The 24,173-nt window shown below is 41.8% G+C and overlaps 1 protein-coding gene across 3 annotated transcripts in view; it reads left to right on the top strand.

Annotated features, from left to right (window-relative positions):
• Window positions 1–24,173, top strand: part of ABCC4 (ATP binding cassette subfamily C member 4) — a 371,576-nt gene that overhangs the window by 7,081 nt on the left and 340,322 nt on the right. The window contains exon 1 of one of the 3 annotated variants that reach the window (XM_056555593.1): window positions 2,791–2,903. The exons of the other annotated variants lie outside the window; for them this stretch is intronic. Within the exon in view, the coding sequence (XP_056411568.1) occupies window positions 2,893–2,903 (11 nt within the window). The 5' untranslated portion in view covers window positions 2,791–2,892. Of the gene's footprint in view, window positions 1–2,790; window positions 2,904–24,173 lie in introns of those variants that run through there. 3 annotated transcript variants of the gene reach the window in all.

Below are 24,173 nucleotides of genomic sequence, written 5' to 3'. Positions count from 1 at the left end.
CGCAATGATGGGCTATACAGGGGATGGAGCAGTGTGACATCATGGCTCCGCCCCTTGTGACATCACGGCCCGCCCCCTTAATGCGAGTCTATGGCAGGGGGTGTGACGACCCCCACGCCCCCTTCCCATAGACTTGTATTGAGGGGGCGGGCCGTGACATCATGAGGAGCGGAGCCGTGATGTAACGATGCTCCGGCCCCTGTATCGCCCGTCATTACTCGCTCGCTCTGTGCAGTAATGAGGGTGCGGTGCCGCAGCGGCGATCCCGGGGGTCCCCAGCAGCGGGACCCCGGCGATCTGACATCTTATCCCCTTTCCAAAGGATAAGTTCGCTCTGTGCGTACGGGCGATACAGGGGCCTGAGCATCACTACATCACGGCTCTGCCCCTCGTGATGTCTAGGGGCGGAGTACCCCTTTAAGCTAACAATCGAGTTTACAAGTTTTTATAGCCTTAGCTGAATGGCAGCAGTTTTTCCAATGGTTTACAGCTTCAGTCTTGAACTATTGATTCTCCATTCCCTTCACTTATACAAGTGTCTCTAGTTCTGCAAAAAACATATTTCCTTAATCCCTTATCAGTGAGAGGCTAGGTTACCCATGGGTTCCCTGTAACAGCAGAACACAACACTATGGAAAGTATAAGTATTGCCGCTCCTAATTGTGCGTTGTGTGCCAAATAGTAAAGCACATGAAAAGCATGCTTCTTCACAGTCACTTAACGTGTTCGTTTTGCGGTTACATGAGGCACTGCATGCATTGATCTTTATTCTTATATTAGAGAATTCATTAATTATAACTTTTTGTGAATTGGGACATTTAAACTTGCTTTTTTTATTTTTTTATTCCAATCTAAATTTAGTAGGAGTCTGAGTGCATTGTTTTGCTCCGACTCCAGGTATCCAAAATTTCGTCCGACTCTGACTCCGACTCCACAGCCCTGTCCTCTTCAGTACTTTTGCTGTATTACATGCTGCGGAAACACTCCTGTCTGCCATTTCAATATAGAAACTTAGTAGTTTTTCAAATGAGTTGCTATAAAAGCCATATCTCATTATAGAACACTGTTCGGCGATCCTGGTCTTTGACAGATCGCCCTGTCTGTCCCTTTCACTACAGCCACTTCTAGCTTTATGCGCCCACTTATCCAATGGCACAGAAGCTGAAAGTGCTCCTGTCCAAGTAGCTGGTCCATCCCTTTTTTAAGTTGACACTCGGAGCATGGGGGTGCGCTTAGAGGCAGGGGCTGGAACACACCTTGTGGCAGACCACCAGCTCGTTGCTCACCAGAATGGGTCCTCAAAAAAGGATTAAATTTTTTTTTTTTAGACAAATTGAAATAAAATAAAAATTACATTAAAAAAATCTCTTTAATCTCTTCAATTGTGATGCCATATGGTCTCCCGACCCTGCTGCCACATCCAGACGCTCTGTGGCAGTGATTCTAATAGCGTTGCCTGTAATCTGCATATCATACTGAATAACAGTATTATTTCACTAACACAGCACACTCTTTATGCGTGTTACGACAAGGCAAAGTGTTCTACACCCCTATTTAGGCTCTCTGTAGCCCAGAAATCAAAATTTTTAATAGCGATTCGCCGCAAATAAATTTGGACTGAACCAAATTTTTTCGGAAAATTCGGCGAATCAGCTGAATCAAATTTTTCTAAAATTCGCTCATCTCTACTTAACACCCCACAGGTGTTTGACGACTTTTCGGTAAAATCGGATGTGTAAATGAAATTGCATTTCATTTCACTAAAATGCAGTCCCCCCCCCCCATGTACCATTTTTTACAAGAGGTAATGGGAGAAAATGCACCCCAAAATTTGTAACCACATTTCTTCTGAGTATGGAAATACCCCATGTGTAGATGTAAAATTACTCTGCGGGCACACTTCAGTGCTCAGAAGAGATGGAGCCACATTTGGCTTTTTGAAAGCAAATTTTGCTGAAATTGTTTTTGGGGGGCATGTCTCATTTAGGAAGCCCTTATAGTGCCAGAACAGCAAAAAAAAGTTAGCCTTTACACCATTTTGTTTAATAAAATCTTTTTCCATCACTGCTGCATCCTTTTTTTTTTTTTTTTTTTTTTTTTTTTTTTTATGGTACCCAACAAATTTTGGGTACCAAAAAAAAACTGCCAAGGTGCAATTTCCACACAAATGAAAAAACGCCAGATGCAGGAAATTGCACTGGCATTTTTTCAGGCATTTTTTTTTTCTACCCAAAAAACGCAGCACAAAAAAACAAGTCAAAACTTAGCCTAATGGAGACTACTCCTTTGACAGCGACCTGGGGATTCCCTGTAGAAAAGTACACCCCGCCCACAGTCCCTTAGACTCCACTCCTAGTTTAAGCCCAAAGCCAAATCTGTTAGTGACAGATCGGGTGAACATTGCCAGTGGCCTCAATATAGGATCCTTCCTTTTAGTCCAGGATACCTTTTTATTGTTTGTATTCATGGCTAATGCTCTATGTAACTATCAGTGTTTGAGCATGTGATGAATAGTGTAAACAAGTGTGTAGTAGATTTATTTCTTTGGTTTACATTACATTTAACTATGAGTAATGTACCTGTGGATCATTCCCACTATACATGCATACATGGATTATTATCATTTTATCTGTTGTAGGGACATTGGGGGAGATTTATCAAAACCTGTGCAGAGGAAGAGTGGTGCAGTTGCCCATAGCAACCAATCAGATTGCTTCTTTCATTTTCCACAGGCCTCTTTAGAGGCCTGTGGAAAATGAAAGAAGCGATCTGATTGGTTGCTATGGGCAACTGCACCACTCTTCCTCTGCACAGGTTTTGATAAATCTCCCCTGTTGTGTTGTAATCCGCCTTCCTCCTATTGCTGATCTATTCCTTCTAGTGAATACACACATGAGGAAACAGTAAGCAATTCACTATAGTTAGACATCATGTAATCGTTCTATGACCTGACAGATTTTGTGACTACCAGCCAAAATAAACATGGGGAATTGCTGTGTTACTGCTTTCAGTGTGGGTGGCTTAATATTTACATTTTGTAGATAGGAGGTCTGTGTGAATGGGCTTTCTAAGGTTGTAGATCCTCTTATCGTTTCCACTGAACTTTCTGTTATCTGAAAATGACTCGAATAGTGTTATTTTTGAAAAGCCATTGCCTAGTAAAGCAGTGTGTCTTTTGGTTTTCACACAGTTCTGTTGTGTTATTTTTAACCCCTTAAAGGAGTAGTCCAGTGGTGACCCAGTGTGAAACAACTTATCCCCTATCCTAAGGATAGGGGATAAGTTTGAGATCGCGGGGGGTCCGACCGCTGGGGCCCCCTGCGATCTCCTGTACGGAGCCCCGACAGCCCGCGGGATGTATAGAGATGTATTGAGGGGGCGTGTCGGCCGCCGCTTCGTGCGGAGGTCGACAACCGCTATCTGGCCGGAGAGCCTGGCCCCCGTACAGAAAGATCGCAGGAGGCCCCAGCGGTCGGACCCCCCGCGATCTAAAACTTATCCCCTATCCTTAGGATAGGGGATAAGTTGTTCACCACTGGACTACCCCTTTTAAGAATCATTTTTGCATCTTCCTTTTTTCTTCCTCCTCCTTTTAAAATCTATAACTTTTATTGTTCCACCTACAGACTCATATGAGGGCTTGCCTTTTGCATGACCATTTGTACTTTATAATGTCGCCTTTCATTTTAACGTCAAATGTAGCACAAAACCAAAAAATATGTGGGCAGAAATGTATAAGAAAAATGCAATTTTTATGGTAAAAATAATCCATTACCTTTTATTCTGTAGGTCGATTAAAACAATATCTAATTTATATCGTTTTTCTATTACTGTACTACTTTAAAAAAAATTGCACTCTTTATTTAACAAAATTGGTATGCATAAAATGGTCCTTTTCTGACCCCTAGAACTCTTATTTTATTTTTCCGTATACGAGGATGTATGAGGGCAAAATTTTAGAAACTTGATCTGTAGTTTTTATTGGTACCATTTCTGTTTTGATGGGATTTTTCGAACACTATTTGTAAAAAAAAAAATCTGTATTTTTGGTGTTTGGTATGTTTTTATTATTTTTTTTACGTTTACGCCATTTACCATGCCGGATCATCAACATAATATTTTAGTTAAAACATTTACGCACATGGCAATACCAAATATGTAATTTTTTTTTTTTCCCTTTTTTTTTTTTTTTTTTTTTGTAAAATTGGAAAATGAGGTTAATTTTTTTTTTATAGAATTTTAGACTTTTATTAGTATTTTACACTTTTTTTTTTAGTCCCTATAGGGGACTTTTATATGCAATCATTAGATTGCATTCACTGTATACTGCTATGCCAAGTTACATCAGTTAGATCGGTGATAGGAGGCAGGTAAGGGGACCCTCCTCCATCATTTTAGGTTACCAAAACTCTGCGATCATGTCGCAGGGGTTCAAACTCCTCTGAGCTATGGAAGATTTTTACGTTCACATCAGCATTGATCACTGCGTCTAAAGGGTTAAAAGCCAGGCAGCTGCGGGATCTCACTGCCTGGCATAAGCAGTGAGTGTCTAGCTTCTGGTAGTATCTGTCACTCACTGTTCTGAAGCGAGCACAGCTTTAAAAAGCTCTGTATCTTACCTCTCTTCTTGCTCACATAGTGTGAGCTGCCGGCAGGAGGATGTGGGCATACCCCAGCAGGCGCTACGTCATTGAAGCCTGCTGGGGGGACCGTATCCGCCCTCACTTCGCCAAGGAGGAGCAGCAGAATAAGAAACTGCAGGCCGGTTCACTACACCGGCCAGGAGAAGGTGAGACCGCTTTGTCACATGTTTCCAGCCGGCGGCTACTGACTGCTGTCATCCTTGTTGACTCCAGCTGCACAGCCCCGCTGTCTGCTCACAGTGCCCACGGCTCTGAGCGGAGAGCAGGGGTCATAGCCACAAGGACTGTCAGCGAACAGCGTGGCTGACAGCCGCGGTGATTGGCAGCGGAGTGCAGGGCTGACAGCTGTAGGCACTATGAGAGTGTAGCTGTGTGGCTGAAGGAAGCGGGGATGATAGATCTCCCTTTACTTAAGGGCTGTGCGAGTGAGGCAGCCGCGGTGACTGGGAGCCGTCGGGGGGGGGGGGGGGGGGGGGCGGGGGAGGTGAGAGCGAGGCTTCTGGCTGTAAGGCTGCTTTCATATTATAAAAAATGTATCCGTTTTAAAGATTTGTTCAATGTTCCGTTATAAAAACCCTGAAAATCAAAGAGAAATAATGGCACAAGGAGATTAAGATGGAGGGGAGAATAATAGCACAAGGGGATAAGGATGGAAGGGGGTAGGGATAATGGCAAAAGGGAATCAGAGGGAGGGGGGAATAATGGCACAAGGGGGATAAAGATGGAGGGGGGGAATAATCATTATTCCCCCCCCCCCCTCCATTTTAATGCCCTTGTGCATTTATTTCTCTCCACCCCCTTTGATCCCCCTGGGCTAATATATTTATTAACTTCCCTCCCTCCCATACACTTAGTTTTTACTTTTTTTTTTTTTTTTTTTAACATTACCTGTACCGAGGGCCGCACAGAAGGGTGACGTCCTCCTGCGCTTGGCGGCACCTTTGCGCAACATCAGGGTGCATCACACATCTGCCTGGCAACCACGTAGCTCCTGTAAAGTGACCGCGGTACTTTACAGAGAGCTGCCGTGGCCATTCCCCGCTCTGCGCTGACAAATACTGGCCAATGCATGGCCAGTATTTGTCAGCGCATTGCGTACCCCTGCACACTGCGTACCACCGGTTAAGTACCCCTGCTCTATATGAAGACAATTTTTGATATAACCCTGCCAGACAATGTATCCTCTGAATGTAACTATGTGCCCTATAATTACATAAACTATACATTGTGATATATATATATGTGTGTGTGTGTGTGCCCTGTATGTGAATTATATACTATGCACCCATGTATATATATTTAATGATATACTGTGGCCTGTATGTGACTATTCTATGCACCCATATACACATTTATTAACATATATAAATGATATACTATGCAGCCATATACTGTATAGGTTTATTGATATAACATACCCCATATATAAAGGATATACTGTGCACCCATATATACATTTATTAATATGCTGTGCCCCCACTGTTAATATACTGATGTACATGTACTGGTATAACATTTGATTCTCTCTTATCCTGGTGATCTCGAGCCTCTGTCCCCACAGGTTATCATGATTAATAAAGTACATTTTTGTGTTTTTCAATAACATTGCTGCTAGTGCTTTTCTTTAGTAAGAAACTACAATGAAGAAAAAAAAAAAAAAAAACACAAAAACAAGAACTGTACACGTACAGTATAATACATTGCTCAGCCAGTGCACAACATTGCCAATTAATTAACATTGTGTTTTCTAAGAAGCTGGCCTTAAAGAGGTGTCGGTGAAGGACACATGTAGACTACCAAGGCTTGGTGATAAGACAGCAGATTAATACATTAAATCAAATCTATGTTCAAACCATTTGCAGTAACAGACTAAAGCTCTTCATCTTGTGTGAGTGATGTCCATTTGTTGTATGTGTCAGGAAATTTCCTAGTGCTTACAACAAATGTACCCATAGACCCCAGTCACCTGGCAGAGAACAGAACAGTCTTTTGGCCTCTGTTTCAGTAGTTTCTGGCAGGGTTTGGTGTTTTCTGCTGCATATACTTGTGCTGGTCCATGTCTTTGTAACCGTCATTCTGATTGTTACTGTCATGTCTGTCATAGGTATATGGTTACGTGAGTCTGTGTATGTCTGTCATAGCTTCATGGCAGTGGTATACATCTCCCACCATACACCACAAAAACGTGGCAGTGAGGAACCTGACAGCAAGCTGATTGTTGGGGTTACCGTTGACATAAACAGCGCATTGCAAAAAATATGTAATTGACAGACGGCAAGTTTAATAATTGTAAAGTAACTTCATATGGTACAGATTTGTTCCTTGAGTATTGACAACAGGAAATAACCTGAAGTGTGTATACATGTCAGTTTTTGTTGTAGAAAGAGCACAGATTTGTTGTGGATGTACCCCCATTGACTTCAATGAATCCACAGGGAAATCTGTGCATACTGTAATGTTAAAGATTTTGCTGTGGATCCGAAGCAGAATCCACACTTATTTCAAATCTTCTCCAAAATCCACACAGATTTCTTTCCTGAATTTTTATTTTTTATTTTTTTGCTGTGTGTGGATTTAACCCTTAAGGACATGGCCCATTTTGGCCTTAAAGGGTTACTCCGGCGCTAAGACCTCTTATCCCCTATCCAAAGGATTGGGTGATAAGATGCCTGATCGCTGGGGACCCCCGTGACCTTTCATGCAGCACTCCGTTACCATCAGCCCCTGGAACATGTTCGCTCCGGGTCTGGTTTCTACGAAGTGATCTTTATGGTAAAAATTATACATTATCTTTATTCTGTAGGTCAATGTGATTAAAACTATACCAAATGTTATAGTTTTTCTATTGTACTACTTTAAAAAAGTGCAAACTTTCTTTTAACAAAATTCATATGCTTATAATTGTCTTTTTCTGTCCCTTATAACTTCTTAATTTTTTTCGTATACAGAGATGTATGAGGGTTCATTGTTTGTGCCATGATCTGTAGTTCTCAGCTGTATAATTTTTGCTTTGGGACTTTTTTTTTTTTTTATATTTTTTAAATTTTTTTACTCAAATATGATGTGATTTAAAAATCTGCATTTTATTCCTCGTCCACCATGACAGCCACCAGAGAGATGGTCCCCTAATAGGAACAGGAACAGAGAGTTTAAAAGCCCCTCCCCTCCCACCATTCCTCAGTGTTTTCCTGGTCCTATTAGGTCCAGGACAGAGCTCCGGGTCTGTTGTGGACTTCGAATTTTTTTCTTTTACTTTTATTTTTATCTTTTTCCCTGGGGAGGATTGCGGTCTCCTCTGGAGCCCCTAACCCATTTCTCCCCCTTAGTCGCTGGGAACTTGTCCCGGCCTCTGGGCGCGTGGGGGACTGCGCTCCAGGGGAGCTATATGTCCCCACGCTAAGGATACTGCGGTATCCTCCGCCCATGTGCCCTGCGCTCGCGCGGGCTACATGTTCCTTCGGTTTGGCGGTACTCCAGGGGACTGTCGGCGGGGGCTCTGTGAGCTGTCGTCGGTCTCCTGGGGTCTGCGGCAGTGTATGGACTGCTGCTGCCTGGCTTCCCCGTGGGACGCTGCGTGAGTGTGCAGCGCTTAATTCTGTCCGGGGGAAGCCGGGCGCTTTGAGCGTGGATCGGAAGTTCCAGACTGTACGGAGGGGCCGGCGGGGCGGATGTGACGTCACAAGGCGCCAAAATTAGAATTTACTGTTTGATAAAGGTAGGAAAATCAGTGTTATCTTTGTCTATGATTGTCCGGTGGCTACCATGGACTCCCTCCAAGGCTTCCTCCAAGGCTGATGCTATGGAGCAGCTTGTTTCTCCAGCTGTGAGTATTTTCCTGCATATTACTTCTCTGTTTAGCTTCTGATTTTTGGTTCCTTCTTTCTTAGGGAGATAAGGAACCTTCACAAAAACCTAAAGCGAAAATTTGCAAATGTGTTTTGTGTTATACTAAACTTCAGGATACATATAAAAAGCAATTATGCAAAAATTGTATATCTAAAGTAGTTCAAGAAGAGAAACCGTGTATTTCTGAAGATATGCGATCACTTATTCGCCAAGAAATAGTAATCTCTGGCCGGACTTAATTTAATTCGGTCTTCTAGCAGTCAGTCGTCCATGAATGTTCCGTCTGCTGTTAATGTATATCCGACTTTCACCAGTGCTGAGCCAGCGAATGTTTCTTCTGTTGCTACTGGTTACCTACCTAGTAACCCTCTTCAGTATTCATCTGGTTATATGCCTAATTTACAACCTGGTATTCCTTGCGGCAGTGGGAGTCTGGTTAAAGTCGGAGATATTCAGCCTCCAGCTAAAAGACCCAAAGTGGTTCCGGATTCTGATTCTGGGGAGGAGGATCTTGTATCTAGATCCGACATAGAGGGTATGGAAGAAGGAGAAATTTCTCCAGTACCCTCTAAGCCAGTAAATACTAAATATTTTTTTTTCATCTGAAGATACTGAGACTCTCCTTAAAGCAGTTAGGGACGTCATGGGTATTCAGGATGAAGAACATCCTATGACTATTCAGGATGAAATGTTCGGTGGGTTGAGGCCCAGGAAAAGAATGGTCTTTCCCATTCATGAGAATAATAAAAGTATTATTATTGATGAATGGCAGGAGCCGGAGAAGAGACTGGTACTACCTAAAGAGTTCAGATCTCTGTTTCCTTTTGATGATAGAGATGTGGACCTATGGTCTGATATACCTATAATAGACGTTCAGGTTACTAAAGTTGTTAAGAAGATGTTTTTGCCCTTTGAAGATGCCTCTCAGCTGAGAGACCCATTGGATATGAAAATGGAGGGGCTCTTACGTAAAACGTGGGATTCTACTTCAGCAATGTTAAATCTAAACATTGCTGCCACTAGTGTGGCTAGAGCACTGTATGTGTGGCTTTCTCAATTAGAAGATCATATTGAAAATAAAACGCCTAGAGAGGATCTTCCATCATCTATTCCCATGTTAAAGTTAGCAACAGGTTTTCTTGCAGATGCCTCAGTGGAGACTGTCAGAATGGCCACTAGATCGGCCGCTCTCTCAAATTCTGCAAGGCGGTCTTTATGGCTTAAAAACTGGACGGGTGATAACACTTCTAAATCTAGATTATGTGGTGTTCCCTGTCTAAGTAAAGTAATGTTTGGCCAACCATTGGACGACATCCTTGAGAAGGCGGCAGATAGGAAAAAGAAATTTCCTGAAGAGAAATCTAGCCAACCGCAGAAAACTTTTCGTCCCCAAACAAGAAACAAGTTCTCAAACTTTAGAGGTAAGGGGAAGTCGGGGAGGTGGAGCTACCAAAAGGGGGGTAAAGGAAAATACTTTATCCTTAACCCCTCCCAAAAAACAATGACATAATACCTGTAGGAGGGAGACTGAGGTTTTTTCTTCATCAGTGGTCAACAATAACCTCAAACTCCTGGATCCTGAATCTGATAAAATCAGGATACAGGATAGAATTCTGGTCTCTCCCTCCTCCCAGGTTTTTAGTCTCAAGCCAATCTTCTCCTACTCTTCAGTCCAGGATGATAGAGGGCGTCCAAAATCTGCTTCATCTAGGTGCCATTTCCCGTGTTCCTGTCTCGGAACAGGGCAGGGGTCACTATTCTTCCCTGTTTCTAGTACAGAAACCAAATGACTCATTTCGTACAATCATAAACTTGAAGTTCCTCAACAGGTTCATTGTGTACAAAAAATTCAAAATGGAATCTTTGAAAACAGCAATCCCAATGATTGCCCCAGGGGCTTTAATGATAACTATGGATCTAAAAGATGCATATTACCATGTACCGATTCATGCAGATTTTCAGAAATATCTCAGATTTGCAGTGTGTCTCAACAGGGAGATTCTTCATTTCCAGTTTGTAGCCCTCCCGTTCGGGATCGCATCAGCCCCCAGACTTTTCACAAAGTTAATGGTGGAGGTAGTTGCCTCTTTAAGACTAAAAAATACTGTCATCATCCCATATCTAGACGATCTTCTTATATCAGCAGGTTCTCCAGAGCTTCTAAAAATGCATCAACACCAAGTAATCTGTTGTCTACAGGAATTAGGTTGGATTTTAAACCTGGAAAAATCGGATCTAGTTCAGAGCCACACAAAATTATTCCTGGGAATGACTGGACTTTTTTCCAAGGGAAAAAATTACCTCTCCAAGAGAAAATCTCAAATTTTCAGAGGAAAAAGTTGGTTTCAGTGAGAGAAGCCATGTCCATACTGGGCTCCATGACTTCTACTATCCCGGCCGTCCAGTGGGCTCAGTTCCACTCACGTATGCTGCAAGCCCTGACTCTGTCAGTATGGGACAAAACCCAACTTTCTCTAGAAAGAAAATTTCATCTATCCCCCAGGGTATCAAGGTCTCTGACTTGGTGGCTGAAAGAAGCAAACCTTCAGAGGGGGGTTTGTTGGTTCCCGGACCAAACAATAATTACAGATGCATGCGGGGAGCCCACATAAACCAACAATACTTCCAAGGTCAGTGGCCTCCTCATCTGGAAAAGTTCTCATCAAACTACAAGGAGTTGAGAGCGATATGGGAATCTCTACAAGCAGCCAAGCATCTGGTAGTAAATCAGAACTTAAAGGTGTATTCAGACAACTCTACAGCAGTAGCGTTCATCAAACACCAAGGTGGCACAAAACACAGAGCGCTACAAGCGATATCTGCAAGAATTTTTGTTTGGGCAGAAACAAATGTAGCTTCCATCACGGCAGTGCATTTAAAGGGTTCCTGCAATCTAGTGGCGGATTTCCTGAGTCGGAAGACTTTAGACCCAGGGGAATGGTCCCTAAATCCTCTGATTTACCAGTCTCTAGTAAACAAATGGGAAAACCCATGTATAGATCTGTTTGCATCTCGGACAAATGCGAAAGTGGAGAGATTTTTTTTGCTGAACCCAAGGGACAATCCAGAAGCAGTGGATGCTCTAGCCCAAGCTTGGAACTTTCCTCTGGCCTATGCGTTTCCTCCAATTCCTTTAATTGCCAGGTCACTAGCGAAAATTCGAGACAGCAGGCTGACAGTAATATTTGTGGCTCCCTTTTGGCCAAAAAGGGGCTGGTTCTGCCTTCTGAAAAGTTTGGCTATAGACCACCCTTATCCTTTACCTCTGATGGACAATCTTCTCCTCCAGGGACCAGTTTCACATCAAGGAATTCAAAATCTACAACTCACGGCTTGGATTTTGAGGAGTCTATTTTAAAACAAAAAGGTCTGTCTAAAAAAGTAATTGCTACACTTCTAAAAAGTAGAAAACCTTCTACATCTAAAATTTATATGAAGATCTGGAACAAATTTGTGGACTGGATGTCTCCTAAAAAATTGAATCTTTCCAAACCTGATATTCCCGGTATCTTAGACTTCTTACAAGAGGGGTTTGAAAATGGTTTATCGGTAAGTACCCTTAAAGTCCAGGTGGCGGCTTTAGGGGCAGTATTTGATCAGCAGATAGCTGATAATAGCTGGATAAAACGGTTCTTTAGGGCCTTAATCAGAATTAAACCTAGGATTCCAGTTCAGACTCCTTCCTGGAATCTGAATTGGGTCCTTTCAGGACTGACAGTTACTCCCTTCGAACCTTTGGAAGAAATCTCCCTAAAATTTTTTACTTTAAAAACCGCCTTCTTAATTGCTATAACAACTGCTCGGAGAGCTGGGGAGATCCAAGCTCTGTCAATTAGAGAACCTTACATGACTATTTCAAACGACAGAGTGACTCTGAGGTTGGATCCGGCCTTTTTACCAAAAGTTGCTTCTAATTTCCACAGATCACAAGAGATTGTGCTCCCTTCTTTCTGTGACAATCCTAGGAATGAGCAAGAAAAAGCTTTTAGCACTCTAGATGTCAGGAGATGTCTGTTAAGTTATCTAGAAGTAACTAATCCTTGGAGAAAAGACGCCAACTTACTTTTAAAATTTAAGGGGCCTAACAAAGGCAAAAAAGCCTCAAAAGACTCTATTGCGAGGTGGCTAAAAACTGGCATCTCTGAAGTTTATGTATGTAAAGGGTAACCAGTCCCTAAAGGACTTAAAGCTCACTCTATTAGGGCCATGTCTACTTCAAGGGCTGAAAAATCTGCTGCTTCTATAGATCAAATCTGCAAAGCTGCCACCTGGTCTAGTTCCCATACTTTCTTTAAGCATTATAGGCTTGATCTTTCAGATAGTCAGGCTCTTTCCTTTGGTAGGAAAGTTTTACATGCTATTGTCCCACCCTTAATTATTTATTTGATATTTCTCTGGTGGCTGTCATGGTGGACGAGGAATAAAAGTCGGAATTATGACTTACCGATAATTCGGTTTCTTTGAGTCCACCATGACAGCCTCTTCATACCCCCCCCCCCTTGTTATATTATTTTTATTATATTTGTGTTACCTATTCATCTTATCCTTTCCCTAAAGGGTAATTTGTAAAACACTGAGGAATGGTGGGAGGGTAGGGCCTTTAAACTCTCTGTTCCTGTTCCTATTAGGTCCAAGGGGACCATCTCTCTCTGGTGGCTGTCATGGTGGACTCAAAGAAACCGAATTATCGGTAAGTCATAATTCTGACTTTTTGGTGTTCGCTATATATATATTTTTTTACGTTTACACTGTTTACTGTGCAGGATCATAACCATTATATCTTAATAGTTTGTACATTTACGCATGGGGCGATACCAAACGATTTTTTTTATTTTTTTTTGTACAAAAGGAAAATAAGGCTAATTTTTCTTTTTTTATTAGGGGAGGATGTTTTATGTAATTTTTTAAGTCCCCAAAGGGGAAATTGATATGCAATTACTATATTGCATCAACTGTATAATGCTATTCCTATGGCATAGCATTATACAGTGTGATCGGTTATCCACCCATCTTAGCCTGGCTATGCCAGGCTACATCAGTTAGATCGGCGACAGGAGGCAGGTAAGGGGACCTCCTCTGCCGTTTTAGCTCACGGAATCCCCACGATCATGTTGCGGGGATTCCATGAGCCCCTCTGAGTTACCGATTATCTTTCACTTTAGATGCCGTGATCAACATTGATCACAGTGCCTAAAGGGTTAATGACTGGCACCGGCGGGAGCGCCTCTGTCTGTCATTAGGAGTAAGTGTCTGGCTACTGATAGTAGCCGACACTCGCTGCTCTGAAGCGTGATCGCAGCTTAAGGATTCGGGGTTTACAGGTACACCCTTGGTCCTTAAGTACCGGGACGCAGTACACACAGGAGCTGGAATAAAACCGCAACAGAGGAAGTGATACTGGAGGCATTGGGGGAGTGGTGGGAAGTAAGTCCAGGTTTATTTTTATGCAGCCTAGGCATATTGAAGAAAAAAGATTTTTCCCAGATAACCCCTTTAATCAAAACCTGAACTGCAGCATGACAATAGATAAAGCTCATGCACACAAATCATTTTCTCAGACAGACAAGTTTTTAACTGAAGTTATTATATACAAAACCATGAAGTGATTTAAAAAGAGAAGGCTCAGTCTTTCCTATGTATCCTCTGTTTATGTTCCATTGATATGTTACTCGGTACCAAACCCTGATCATGTACATATCATTTTTATGTGTCTAGGACCTATATATCCCTAACAAATAGCATTTTATATGTAGCTCACTTGCTTTTTGTTCTTTCCTTATGGAGGGGGCATGTCCATCTCTCTCCCTTACTGTGGGGACTCAATTGCTCTGAATCTGGGAGCAGCCTGGCAGTCTGCAAATCACTGCACAGTAGTTTTTAGGGATGTCCCGATACCATTTTTTTTTTTAAGACTGTGTACGAGTATGGATGAATTAATTCTAGTACTCGCTGATACCAATTACAAGTACTTTTATTTTAAAGGGAATCTGACACCAGGGTGAAACGGTTTCAGGCTCTGCTTACTGTGCCGATATGTGGGTTCCTTGTTGTGTGCAATGGAGGTGAATGCTGTAGTATGAGCCGAGATTTCTCTCTTCTCCATTGGGTAGAACAGGGAATTTGCATTGGCGGCGAGACCTGTGTCTACGGAGCAATTGCGCCGATGTTCACATGGTTAGCAGAGGTAGAAACCGGGTCACCTGCACTATCTGCCTGTAAATTGACGTTAGTGCAGGTGACTTTTTTTGTAAGATTGTTTAATAGTAGGTAGTATCCCCTTGTAGGTATTATAGATAGTTGCAGACATTAGCAGCAGCCCTCTGTAGACAGCAGCCCCCCCCTGCAGACATTAGTAGCAGTCCCCCTGTAGACCGCAGCCCCTCCCCTTGTAGACAGCAGCCCCCACTTTTGTAGTTGCTCACTTGCGCCTGTCAGGTGTTGCCGCTCTGCTGCCCTGTTCTCCCGTCTTCATCACGGTCGCTGTCCCGTTCTGCCATCCGTATCATGGCATCCTATGGAGGAGCATGTGACATACATCCCTAGTAGTTTTTATTCATATATTTTGTATCCATTCCTTGTAAAGCTGGATACTAATCAACATAGCTGTCACTATGTGTGTCATTCAGCTTTCACAGACTCCTGAATGTCAGATCAGCTTCTTTGTCATTCAGGAATCAGAAAGCTTTTGCTGTTCAAGCATGCTGGGAGTTGTAGTTTTGCATTGCAACAGCTGGAGCAGCAGTGTTTGTACAGCACTGTGCAGGAGCAGTGTTGCCTTTAGCTGTTGCAAAACTACAACTCTCAGCATGCCCACACATCCTTGGGAGTTTTAGTTTTACAACAGCTGAGGGTACAATCTTTGTAAAACTCTGCTCTTGCAAAACTACAATCATACCGGCTGGCCCCTAGCTGATTCCTGTAGCTGGGAGCCGCCGTTAATAGCCGATATGCGGGTGGCTATCGCAGGGGGGGCAATCCACTGTGGAGGTAGCCGGAGGGCTTATATCTCATTCCCTGGCTGCTGCGGCTCTGAGATTGATAGCGCCTGGCTCATCAGGCTTTATCAATCAAGCACAGAACACACAGATCAATGGAGTTCTATTGAATTTCAATGATTTGTATGAGGAATCTAACGATTCCTCCTAAAAGTCCCCTATGGGGACTAATAGTGTAAAAATAAATAAATAAATAAAAAGTGGAATAAAAGTTGAGATGAGCGAAGTTACAGTGATTGGATTCGTCACAAACTTCTCGGCTCGGCAGTTGCTGACCTTAGCCTGCATAAATAAGTTCAGGTGCTTCGGTGGGCTGGAAAAGGGGGATACAGTCCTGGTAAGGTGGTACTTAATGCACCAGAACGTACATTTACGTCCTATACATAACCGCGACCATCGGAGCCCGCCGGTAATGGCCAACAGATGTCCGCCATTAACCCCTATGATGCAGTGATCAATAAAGATCACGGCATCTGCAGAAGTGCGGCACTTAATGTGGACAATCTGATCGCCCGTAGTGCTGCCGCGTAGATCCGATCATCTGTGATGGTGGACTGAGGTCCCCTCACCTGCTTCCGTCCGTCTCCCGGCGTCTTCTGCTCTGGTCTGAGATCGAGCAGAAGATATCCCATAACACTGATCAGTGCTATGTCCTATGCATAGCACTGAACAGTATTAGCAATCAAATGATTGCTATAAATAGTTCCCTATGGGGACTATTAAAGTTTAAAAATAAAAGTTAAAAAAATTGAAAAAATCCCCTCCCCCAATAAAAATGTAAATTGTCTGTTTTTCCCCATTTTACCCCCAAAAAGTGTAAAAATAAATACATAAAAAAAAATTAGTTTTTAATAAACATGTTTGGTATTGCTGCGTGCGTAAATATCCGAACTATTAAAATATAATGTTAATTATCCCATATGGTGAACAGCACGAACGTCAAAAAAAAAGTCCAAAATAGCTTTTTTTATAACATTTTATTCCAAAAAAATTGATAAAAAAAATGTGTTAAAAGTTCTATATATGCAAATGTGGTATAAAAAAAAATTACAAATCACGGCACAAAAAAATTAGCCCTCATACCGCCGCTTAGACGGAAAAATGAAAAAGTTATAGGTCAGCAAAATAGAGGGATTTTTAACGCACTAATTTGGTTAAAAAGTTTGCAATTTTGTTTTAAGCGGTATAATAGAAAAGTATGTAATCATGGGTATCATTTTAATCTTATTGACAAACAGAATAAAGAAAACAGGTCTATTTTACCGTAAGGTGTACAGCATGAAAACGAAACCTTCCAAAATTAGCAAAATTGCGGTTTTCTTATCAATTTCCCCACACAAATATATATATATTTTTTTGCGCCATACATTGTATGGTAAAATGAGTGATGTCATTATAAAGGACAACTGGTCGCGCAAAAAACAAGCCCTCATACTAGTCTGTGGATGAAAATATAAGAGTTATGATTTTTAGAAGACAAAATTGTCCAAATGATCGGAGTCCTTAAAGGGGTACTCCGGTGGTCAACGTGTTTTTCCATTTTTGACTTACCCTATTTGTCTTGTTTCATTTCTATTCTTGTTGTTTAGCCTACTCTTTTTCCGTTATTTGTTGTCTTTTTATCCCCCACTTTGTTTTCCTATCTTTGCTTCTATTTCCTGTTTCTTGCTGTGCTGAAAACTACAAATCCCAGCATGCCTCATGCCTTGCTGGTTTGGGGCAGATCCTTTGTTTGTTTGTTCCGCCCTTTACCCATTCTACTATTTTCCCGGGTCAGGCCCCTTATACACAGCACACTAATATAATCAGCCTTGGTTGGGATACACTGGCATACACACACAAAAGGGACTACAACTCCCAGCATGTCATTCAGGAGTCTTCAGTCTGTGGTATAACACCAGCATGCTGCCTCTGTGGTCTCCTGGGGGTTGTAGTTCACCACACCTCTATAGGGCATGCACCAGTGTTTCCCAACCAGGGTGCCTCCAGGTGTTGCAAAACTACAACTCCCAGCATGCCCTGACAGCCTTAGGAGTTGTAGTTTTGTAACAGCTGGAGGCACACTGGTTGGGAAACACTGGTGTAACATGATGTGTATGCTGAATAGGCTAGAACAGTGTTTCCCAACTAGTGTGCCTCCAGCTGTTGCAAATGTACAACTACCAGCATGCCCAAAGTCTGTCAGGGCATGCTGGGAGCTGCAGTTTTGCAACAGCTGGAGGCACACTGGTTTGGAAACACTAGCATACTCACACATAACAGGGACTACAACCTACAATTCCCAGCATGTGTCATTCAGGAGTCCCCCTCCCCTCCCTCACATATAGAGATCCAGTATGAGATTTCTTCCCCTGTGGTCTGTACATCCCTGGCCCGTGCACTTTCTCATCCTCCTCTTCAGATAACACATTTATCTTCTGTGTTCCGTTCTCCTGTGCAGACCTGCGTCCTCAGGAGCAGAGCAGGGGGGGGAGGGGAGATAAGGAGCTGTGTACTATGGCTTCTCATGCAGAACTCGGGAGGGGGGAGATGAGGGGGCGTGGCTTATAACTGTCATGCAGACAGAGAGAAAAAAAGCTCTGACGTCTTGTCCACAAGAGATTCAGAAGACTCAGAACCTGGTGGACGACAGTAAAAGAAAATCCTCTGAACTACAGAACTTCCTGCCCAACAAACAGGTAGGTAAACACACACATGCTGCCAAAACATATAACACATGTATATTGCAAAAAAACTAAACTTGCAAAGAAGATGCCATATAGTCAAAAAATTAACCACCGGAGTACCCCTTTAAGGGGTTAAAGGCCATAAACACATTTTGAATGCATTTGTTTATTCTTGCTTTGCAGTTATGGCACAACAAACATAGCCTAAGGGACAAATAAAAAAAGCCTAAGTTCACGCAGGCGTTGGTTCCCGCCCCGATATTCACCCGTTCAAGTAAAATAACAGAACATGAAAAAAACGGGTTACCAACGGGTGCAAACTGATTGCAAACTGGTCTAGTAACCCGTTTTTTTTTAATGGTTGAAAACTCCTATATTATATCCTTTTAATCCGTTAATTCCTGGTTCATGCCACCTCTTCTGAGCATGCTCAGAAGAAAATAGAGGTGAAAAACGGATTAAAATTAACAGGGACTAACGGGTACATTAAAGGGTAACCTGTTTGTAACCCGTTTCCCATAGACTTCAATGTTAAATTTAAAAGACCCGTTTTTCACCCGTTATTTTTGACGGGCAAAAAAATTGCATGGAACGTCTTTTGTACGTCAAAAATAACTGGTTAGAAACATAACTGGTGCAAGCGGGTGATAAAGGACTGTAAAAAAAAATCCCATTGAGATCAATAGGATCTGTTTACAGCCCTTTACAACCCGTTTGCAAAATTAGCAAACGGGTTGCATAACGGGCATTTTTTGACGGGAGCAGGCGGCTGTGTGAACGAGCCCTTACAGTTTTTTTTTTTTTTTTATTAGAATAGCTGCTTTAACAGGTCTTTTTCTAGTCCTTATCTCTTCCTTAATAACTTCTAAGGATCCTTTTAGTCAAGCAGACATCTGCCCGATACGCTCCATTAGATTGATGCTCACCAAAATCCTTTACATGGCTCAGTTTTTGTGACAAGGGCTGTATGAATGATTGCTTGTTCATATGTGTGGCCCTTCACTTATATAATTATTGACGGTATATACCCAGTTTGCACAGGGAGATGTGCAGTTGACCAATCCTATCTTTTTTACAGACTTAGCCAATAGTCTGTAAAAGAGAGGATGTAGAAGATAATCTAGGTATATTTTTAATAAAGACATAAAGAAAAAATGTTGCACCATAATAAGTACAAAGTAAGAAAAAAATGTATTCAATGGTGTCCATAGCCTTTAAAGGGGACAACAATTTTCTTAAAATCAACTGGTGTCAGAAAGTTGTACAGATTTGTAAATTACTTCTATTTAAAAATCTCAATCCTTCCAGTACTTATCATCTACTGTATGCTCCACAGGAAGTTTTATTTCTTTCTGGAATTCTTTTCAGTCTTACCATTGTGCTCTCTGCTGACATATCTGTTCATGTCAGGAACTGTCCAGAGTACAAGCTAACCTCTCTTGCTCTGGACAGTTCTTGATACGGACAGAGGTGTCAGCAGAGAGTACTGTGAGACTGATAAGAACTCCAGAAAGAAATACAACATCCTGTGGAGCATACAGCAGCTGATAAGTTCTGGAAGGATTAAGATTTTTAAATAGAATTAATTTACAAATCTGTTTAACCTCTTAAAGACCAAGGACGTACAGGTACGTCCTGAGTCCGCTCCTGTTTATAGCGGGTCAGGCCCAGGCTAATAGCGCGCGGCACTGATCACAGTGCTGCGTTCTATTAACCCTTTAGATGTGGCGTTCAAAGTTGAACGCCGCATCTAAAGTGAAACTAAAACGTTGCTGGCTAGCTCAGGGGGCTGTTCGGGATCACTGCGGCGAAATCGCGGCATCCCGAACAGCTGTGACACAGCAGGAGGGTCCCTTACCTTGCCTCCTGATGTTCGATCGCTGAATGACTGGTCAGTGCCTGAGATCCAGGCATGAGCATTCAAGCGGCAGAATCCTTGATCAATGGTTTCCTATGAGAAACCAGTGATCAATGTAAAAGATCAGTGTGTGCAGTGTTATAGCTCCCTATGGGAGCTATAACATTGCAAAAGAAGTGAATAAAGATCATTTAACCCCTTCCCTAATAAAAGTTTGAATCACCCCCCTTTTCCCATTTAAAAAAAAAACTGTGTAAATAAACATATGTGGTAGCGCCGCGTGCGGAAATGTCCGAATTATAAAAATATATCGTTAAACCGCATGGTCAATGGCGTACGCGCAAAAAAATTCCAAAGTCCAAGATAGTGTATTTTTGGTCACTTTTTATATAATGAAAAACTGAATACAAAGCGATCAAAAAGTCCAATCAAAACAAAAATGGTACCGCTAAAAACTTCAGGTCACGGTGCAAAAAATGAGCCCTCATACCTCCATAACACCCCATAAGCGGAAAAAAAAAAAGCTATAGGGATGACAATTTTAAACTTATACATTTTCCTGCATGTAGTTATGATTTTTTTTCAGAAGTACGACAAAATCAAACGTATATAAGTAGGGTATCATTTTAATCGTATGGACCTACAGAATAAAGATCAGGTGTACGGTGTAGAAATAGAAGCCCCCAAAAGTTACAAAATGGTGTTTTTTATTTTATTTTATTTTGTCTCCCAATGATATTTTTTCCCGTTTCGCTGTAGAGTTTTGTGTAAAAAGACTGATTTCATTACAAAGTAGAATTGGTGGCGCAAAAAATAAGTCATCATATGGATTTTTAGGTGCAAAATTGAATGGGTTATGATTTTTTAAATGTAAGGAGGAAAAAAACGAAAGTGAAAAAACGGAAAACAACCTTAAGGGGTTAACTTTCTGGCATCAGTTGATTTAAAAAAAAAAAAAAAGTTTTACAATGGAGTACCCCTTTAATTCTAACATAAAGAGATCCTGTATGATCCCTAAAGTCGAATTGTTCTGTAACCAGCTGAAAAGTATTTAAGAGGTCAGATCTGGGCTAAGCCATTCACACGCCTGAAATCCTATCCTCCACAATATGATTATGATTTGTCTCATCAGTTTCCCTGAAGTTCTAAAACACAGAATAGTGCCTATTTGGACTGTATATGATATTTTTGTATTATGTTGATATTTGTACCAGTTTATTACTTATTACCTGTTACACGTTATGTTGTACAGTACAAAGAATGAATTCACTGTGGTTATTATTCTGTTTATGCATGGATGTCATTATTTGATATATACATATTCAGATGTACCTGTAAATGGTGTTCCCCAGATGTTGGTATACTGGTACATCCTTTATGAAGACATTATTGATGTGGTATGAATGAGCTTTCTTCCTCTGAGAGACATTCCAATTTTCCCTATGATATGTCTCTCCTACTGCTCAGCCTACATTTTCCATGATGCCTCTGGCTTTGCAAAGGGTTTGGCATCTCCTCACTGAATTTGTTATAAGTGATAGATCTGATAGAAGTGATATACTGTCTCCTGAATCACAGTATAGAGTATAATATGCAACTTTAGTGTACATTCACATCTACCTTGTTTGCTGTGGATTTGATGTAGCAGATTTGATTCAGTGATTTTGATGCTGGTAAATCAATGTAAGGAAATGATTGAACACAGCATCAAATCCGCAGAAAACGCAGTATGAGTGAAAGTACTTAAAATATTTTCACTATTAGCTATTAAGAGCAGGAAAGCAGTATGAGGGTGCATCATATAGGACACTACAGAATGTCCACACGGCATACAGTCAATGTGATTAGGAGAGTTGTATAGCTCTGTAGTTAAAGGGTACTCCGCCCTTAGACATTAGATCCCCTATTCAAAGGATAGGGGATAAGATGTTTGATCGCTGGGTTCCTGCCGCTGGGGACCCCTGCGATCTCTCCTGCAGTCTCTTGACGTGATGGCCCCTCCCCCTCATGTTGTCACGCTCCGCCCCCTCAAGTCAAGCTAATGGGAGGGGTGGGACTGTGACGTCATGATACTGCAGGAGAGATGGTGGGGGTCCCCAGCAGCGGGGCCCCTGCAATCAGGCATCTTATCCTATATCCTTTGGATAAGGGATAAGATGTCTAGGGGCGGAGTACCTCTTTTATCACCGTATAGACTTGCCTACTATCCTCACTGCTTTTCCAGTCCCCCTTGTCAGACATTCTTATCTTTATCAGCTGTGTGTGGAGATATACAGGGCAACAAAAAGGGTGGGTCTCTGAGGAGAGGGGTCTTAAGGGCTGTCTGAGGAGAGGGGTCTTAAGGGCTGACCATGAAGGATCTTATAAGTGATAATGTAATTAATAGAAGGTTAATTACATAGAGAGACCACTTCACATGACCCAGCTGCATTAATAAAATGTATGAATACAACTGAGCTGGGATGAAACAAATCATCTGTGGTTTAGCTAGGGCTGCAACTTTTTGTGGTGTTACTGATTCCTTCTCTTAAAAATGTATTCCCTACCCACGGGGTATGACCTGGGAGCACTTATGATCTCTAGAATGGAGACTTGACTCTCCCTGCTGAATGTACGGATTTTTCATTCCTGCAATTCAAACCACAGGGACAACTTATTAGACATGAGTACAGTATTTGGGTTCAACATGGACCATCAGGTTAGCAACACCACCCTGCCACCTGACATCACCTACTACTCCCAGTTAGCATCCACTACCCTCTCCCCCCTGCTGTGTACGACACTAAAGCTGTGGAACACATGCATATATACTTTCACATTTGCTGGAGAATTTTATCTGCTGTGTCTGAATCGGTCATAAAATCTACAGTATTAATACAAAGAATAGGTTTACCATCTGAATTGTACTCCTTGTAGTAACAATACCTGGGACCACTACTTGGGAGGCCTCATGTATTCAGGTTCTGTAAGCACTGGGTAAGAAATTCTCAAGGGATCTTCAAAGAACAATTAATAGCACTACTTTCCAAAATCCTTGTTTCCGTTCAGTGAGATCTATTGCTCACACAATAGGGCAGCATGCAGATAGTTACTGTCAGAAGCATGGCCAATGTCATTAGAAGCATTCTTGGATTTTTTATGAACTAGGTCTTCTTAAAATAATTTCTGGGGCGTCTACCTGGAAAGGAAAAATCTATGTAATTATCCAGTCTTATCTGATGCTCTTTTGGCTAATTCATTTTGCTCTTTTGTTTCTGATAAAAATAACGTATTAATTGTCATGTAACATGCCCTAAACATGAGACAGAAACCCTACATGCGTGTAATATTGTAATATGCCGATAAATCCAAATCCCCAGAGGAGGACGGGAAATAATGTGGCAAATGGGGGGGCAGAGTTGGGGGAATGCAAAACACAGCAGAATCCCGTTGAATTCAACAGGACTCTGCTGCAGCGGAATCTCCGTGCCGGATTGACAGTCTATAAGAATGTTGCAGATTTATCACAGTGGCTCAGGCTGTTTGATATATCTGTTGCATTTTCAGACTGTCTAGGCTAATCTTACTCTTAGTTGCAAACTATTGACTTAGCTAGCTATTAGGGAAAGGAGACACATTGTATCGTCTATCTATATACTAAGTGATTTTGAATTTTATATGGTTATTGGCACCAGATGGGCTGGTCTGAGAATTTCAGCAGTTCACCGTACTGGATCATTAACATTTTATTTTGATAGTTTGGACATTTAGTGACGCGGTGATACCAAATATGTTTATTAAATTTTTCTTTATGCTTTGTGGGGTTAAAATGGGGGGAAAAAGGGACCATTTCCATTTTATTGGGGGGGGAGGGTATTTTTCACTTTTTTTTATTTATTTATTTTTACTTTAACTTTTTTTTGAAATATTTTTACTTTTTGTTTTACACTTTTTATGCACCCATAGTCCCCTATCTATAGCAAATCATTTGATTTCTAATACTGTTCAGTGCTATGCATAGGGCATAGCACTGATCAGTGTTATCGGCGATATTCTGCTCTGATCTGCTCGATCTCACACCAGAGCAGGAGACCTCAGGAGACGGCCAGAGGCAGATGACTGGACCTCCTGCCGCCATAACAGATGATCTATTTAAACATGCACATTGCTGCAGATGCCGTGATCT

Source organism: Hyla sarda, chromosome 2 (genome assembly GCF_029499605.1).
Source record: "Hyla sarda isolate aHylSar1 chromosome 2, aHylSar1.hap1, whole genome shotgun sequence".
Taxonomy (NCBI): domain Eukaryota; kingdom Metazoa; phylum Chordata; class Amphibia; order Anura; family Hylidae; genus Hyla; species Hyla sarda.
Note: the sequence above shows the minus strand (reverse complement) of the source record. Positions and strands in the feature narration are given on the sequence as shown.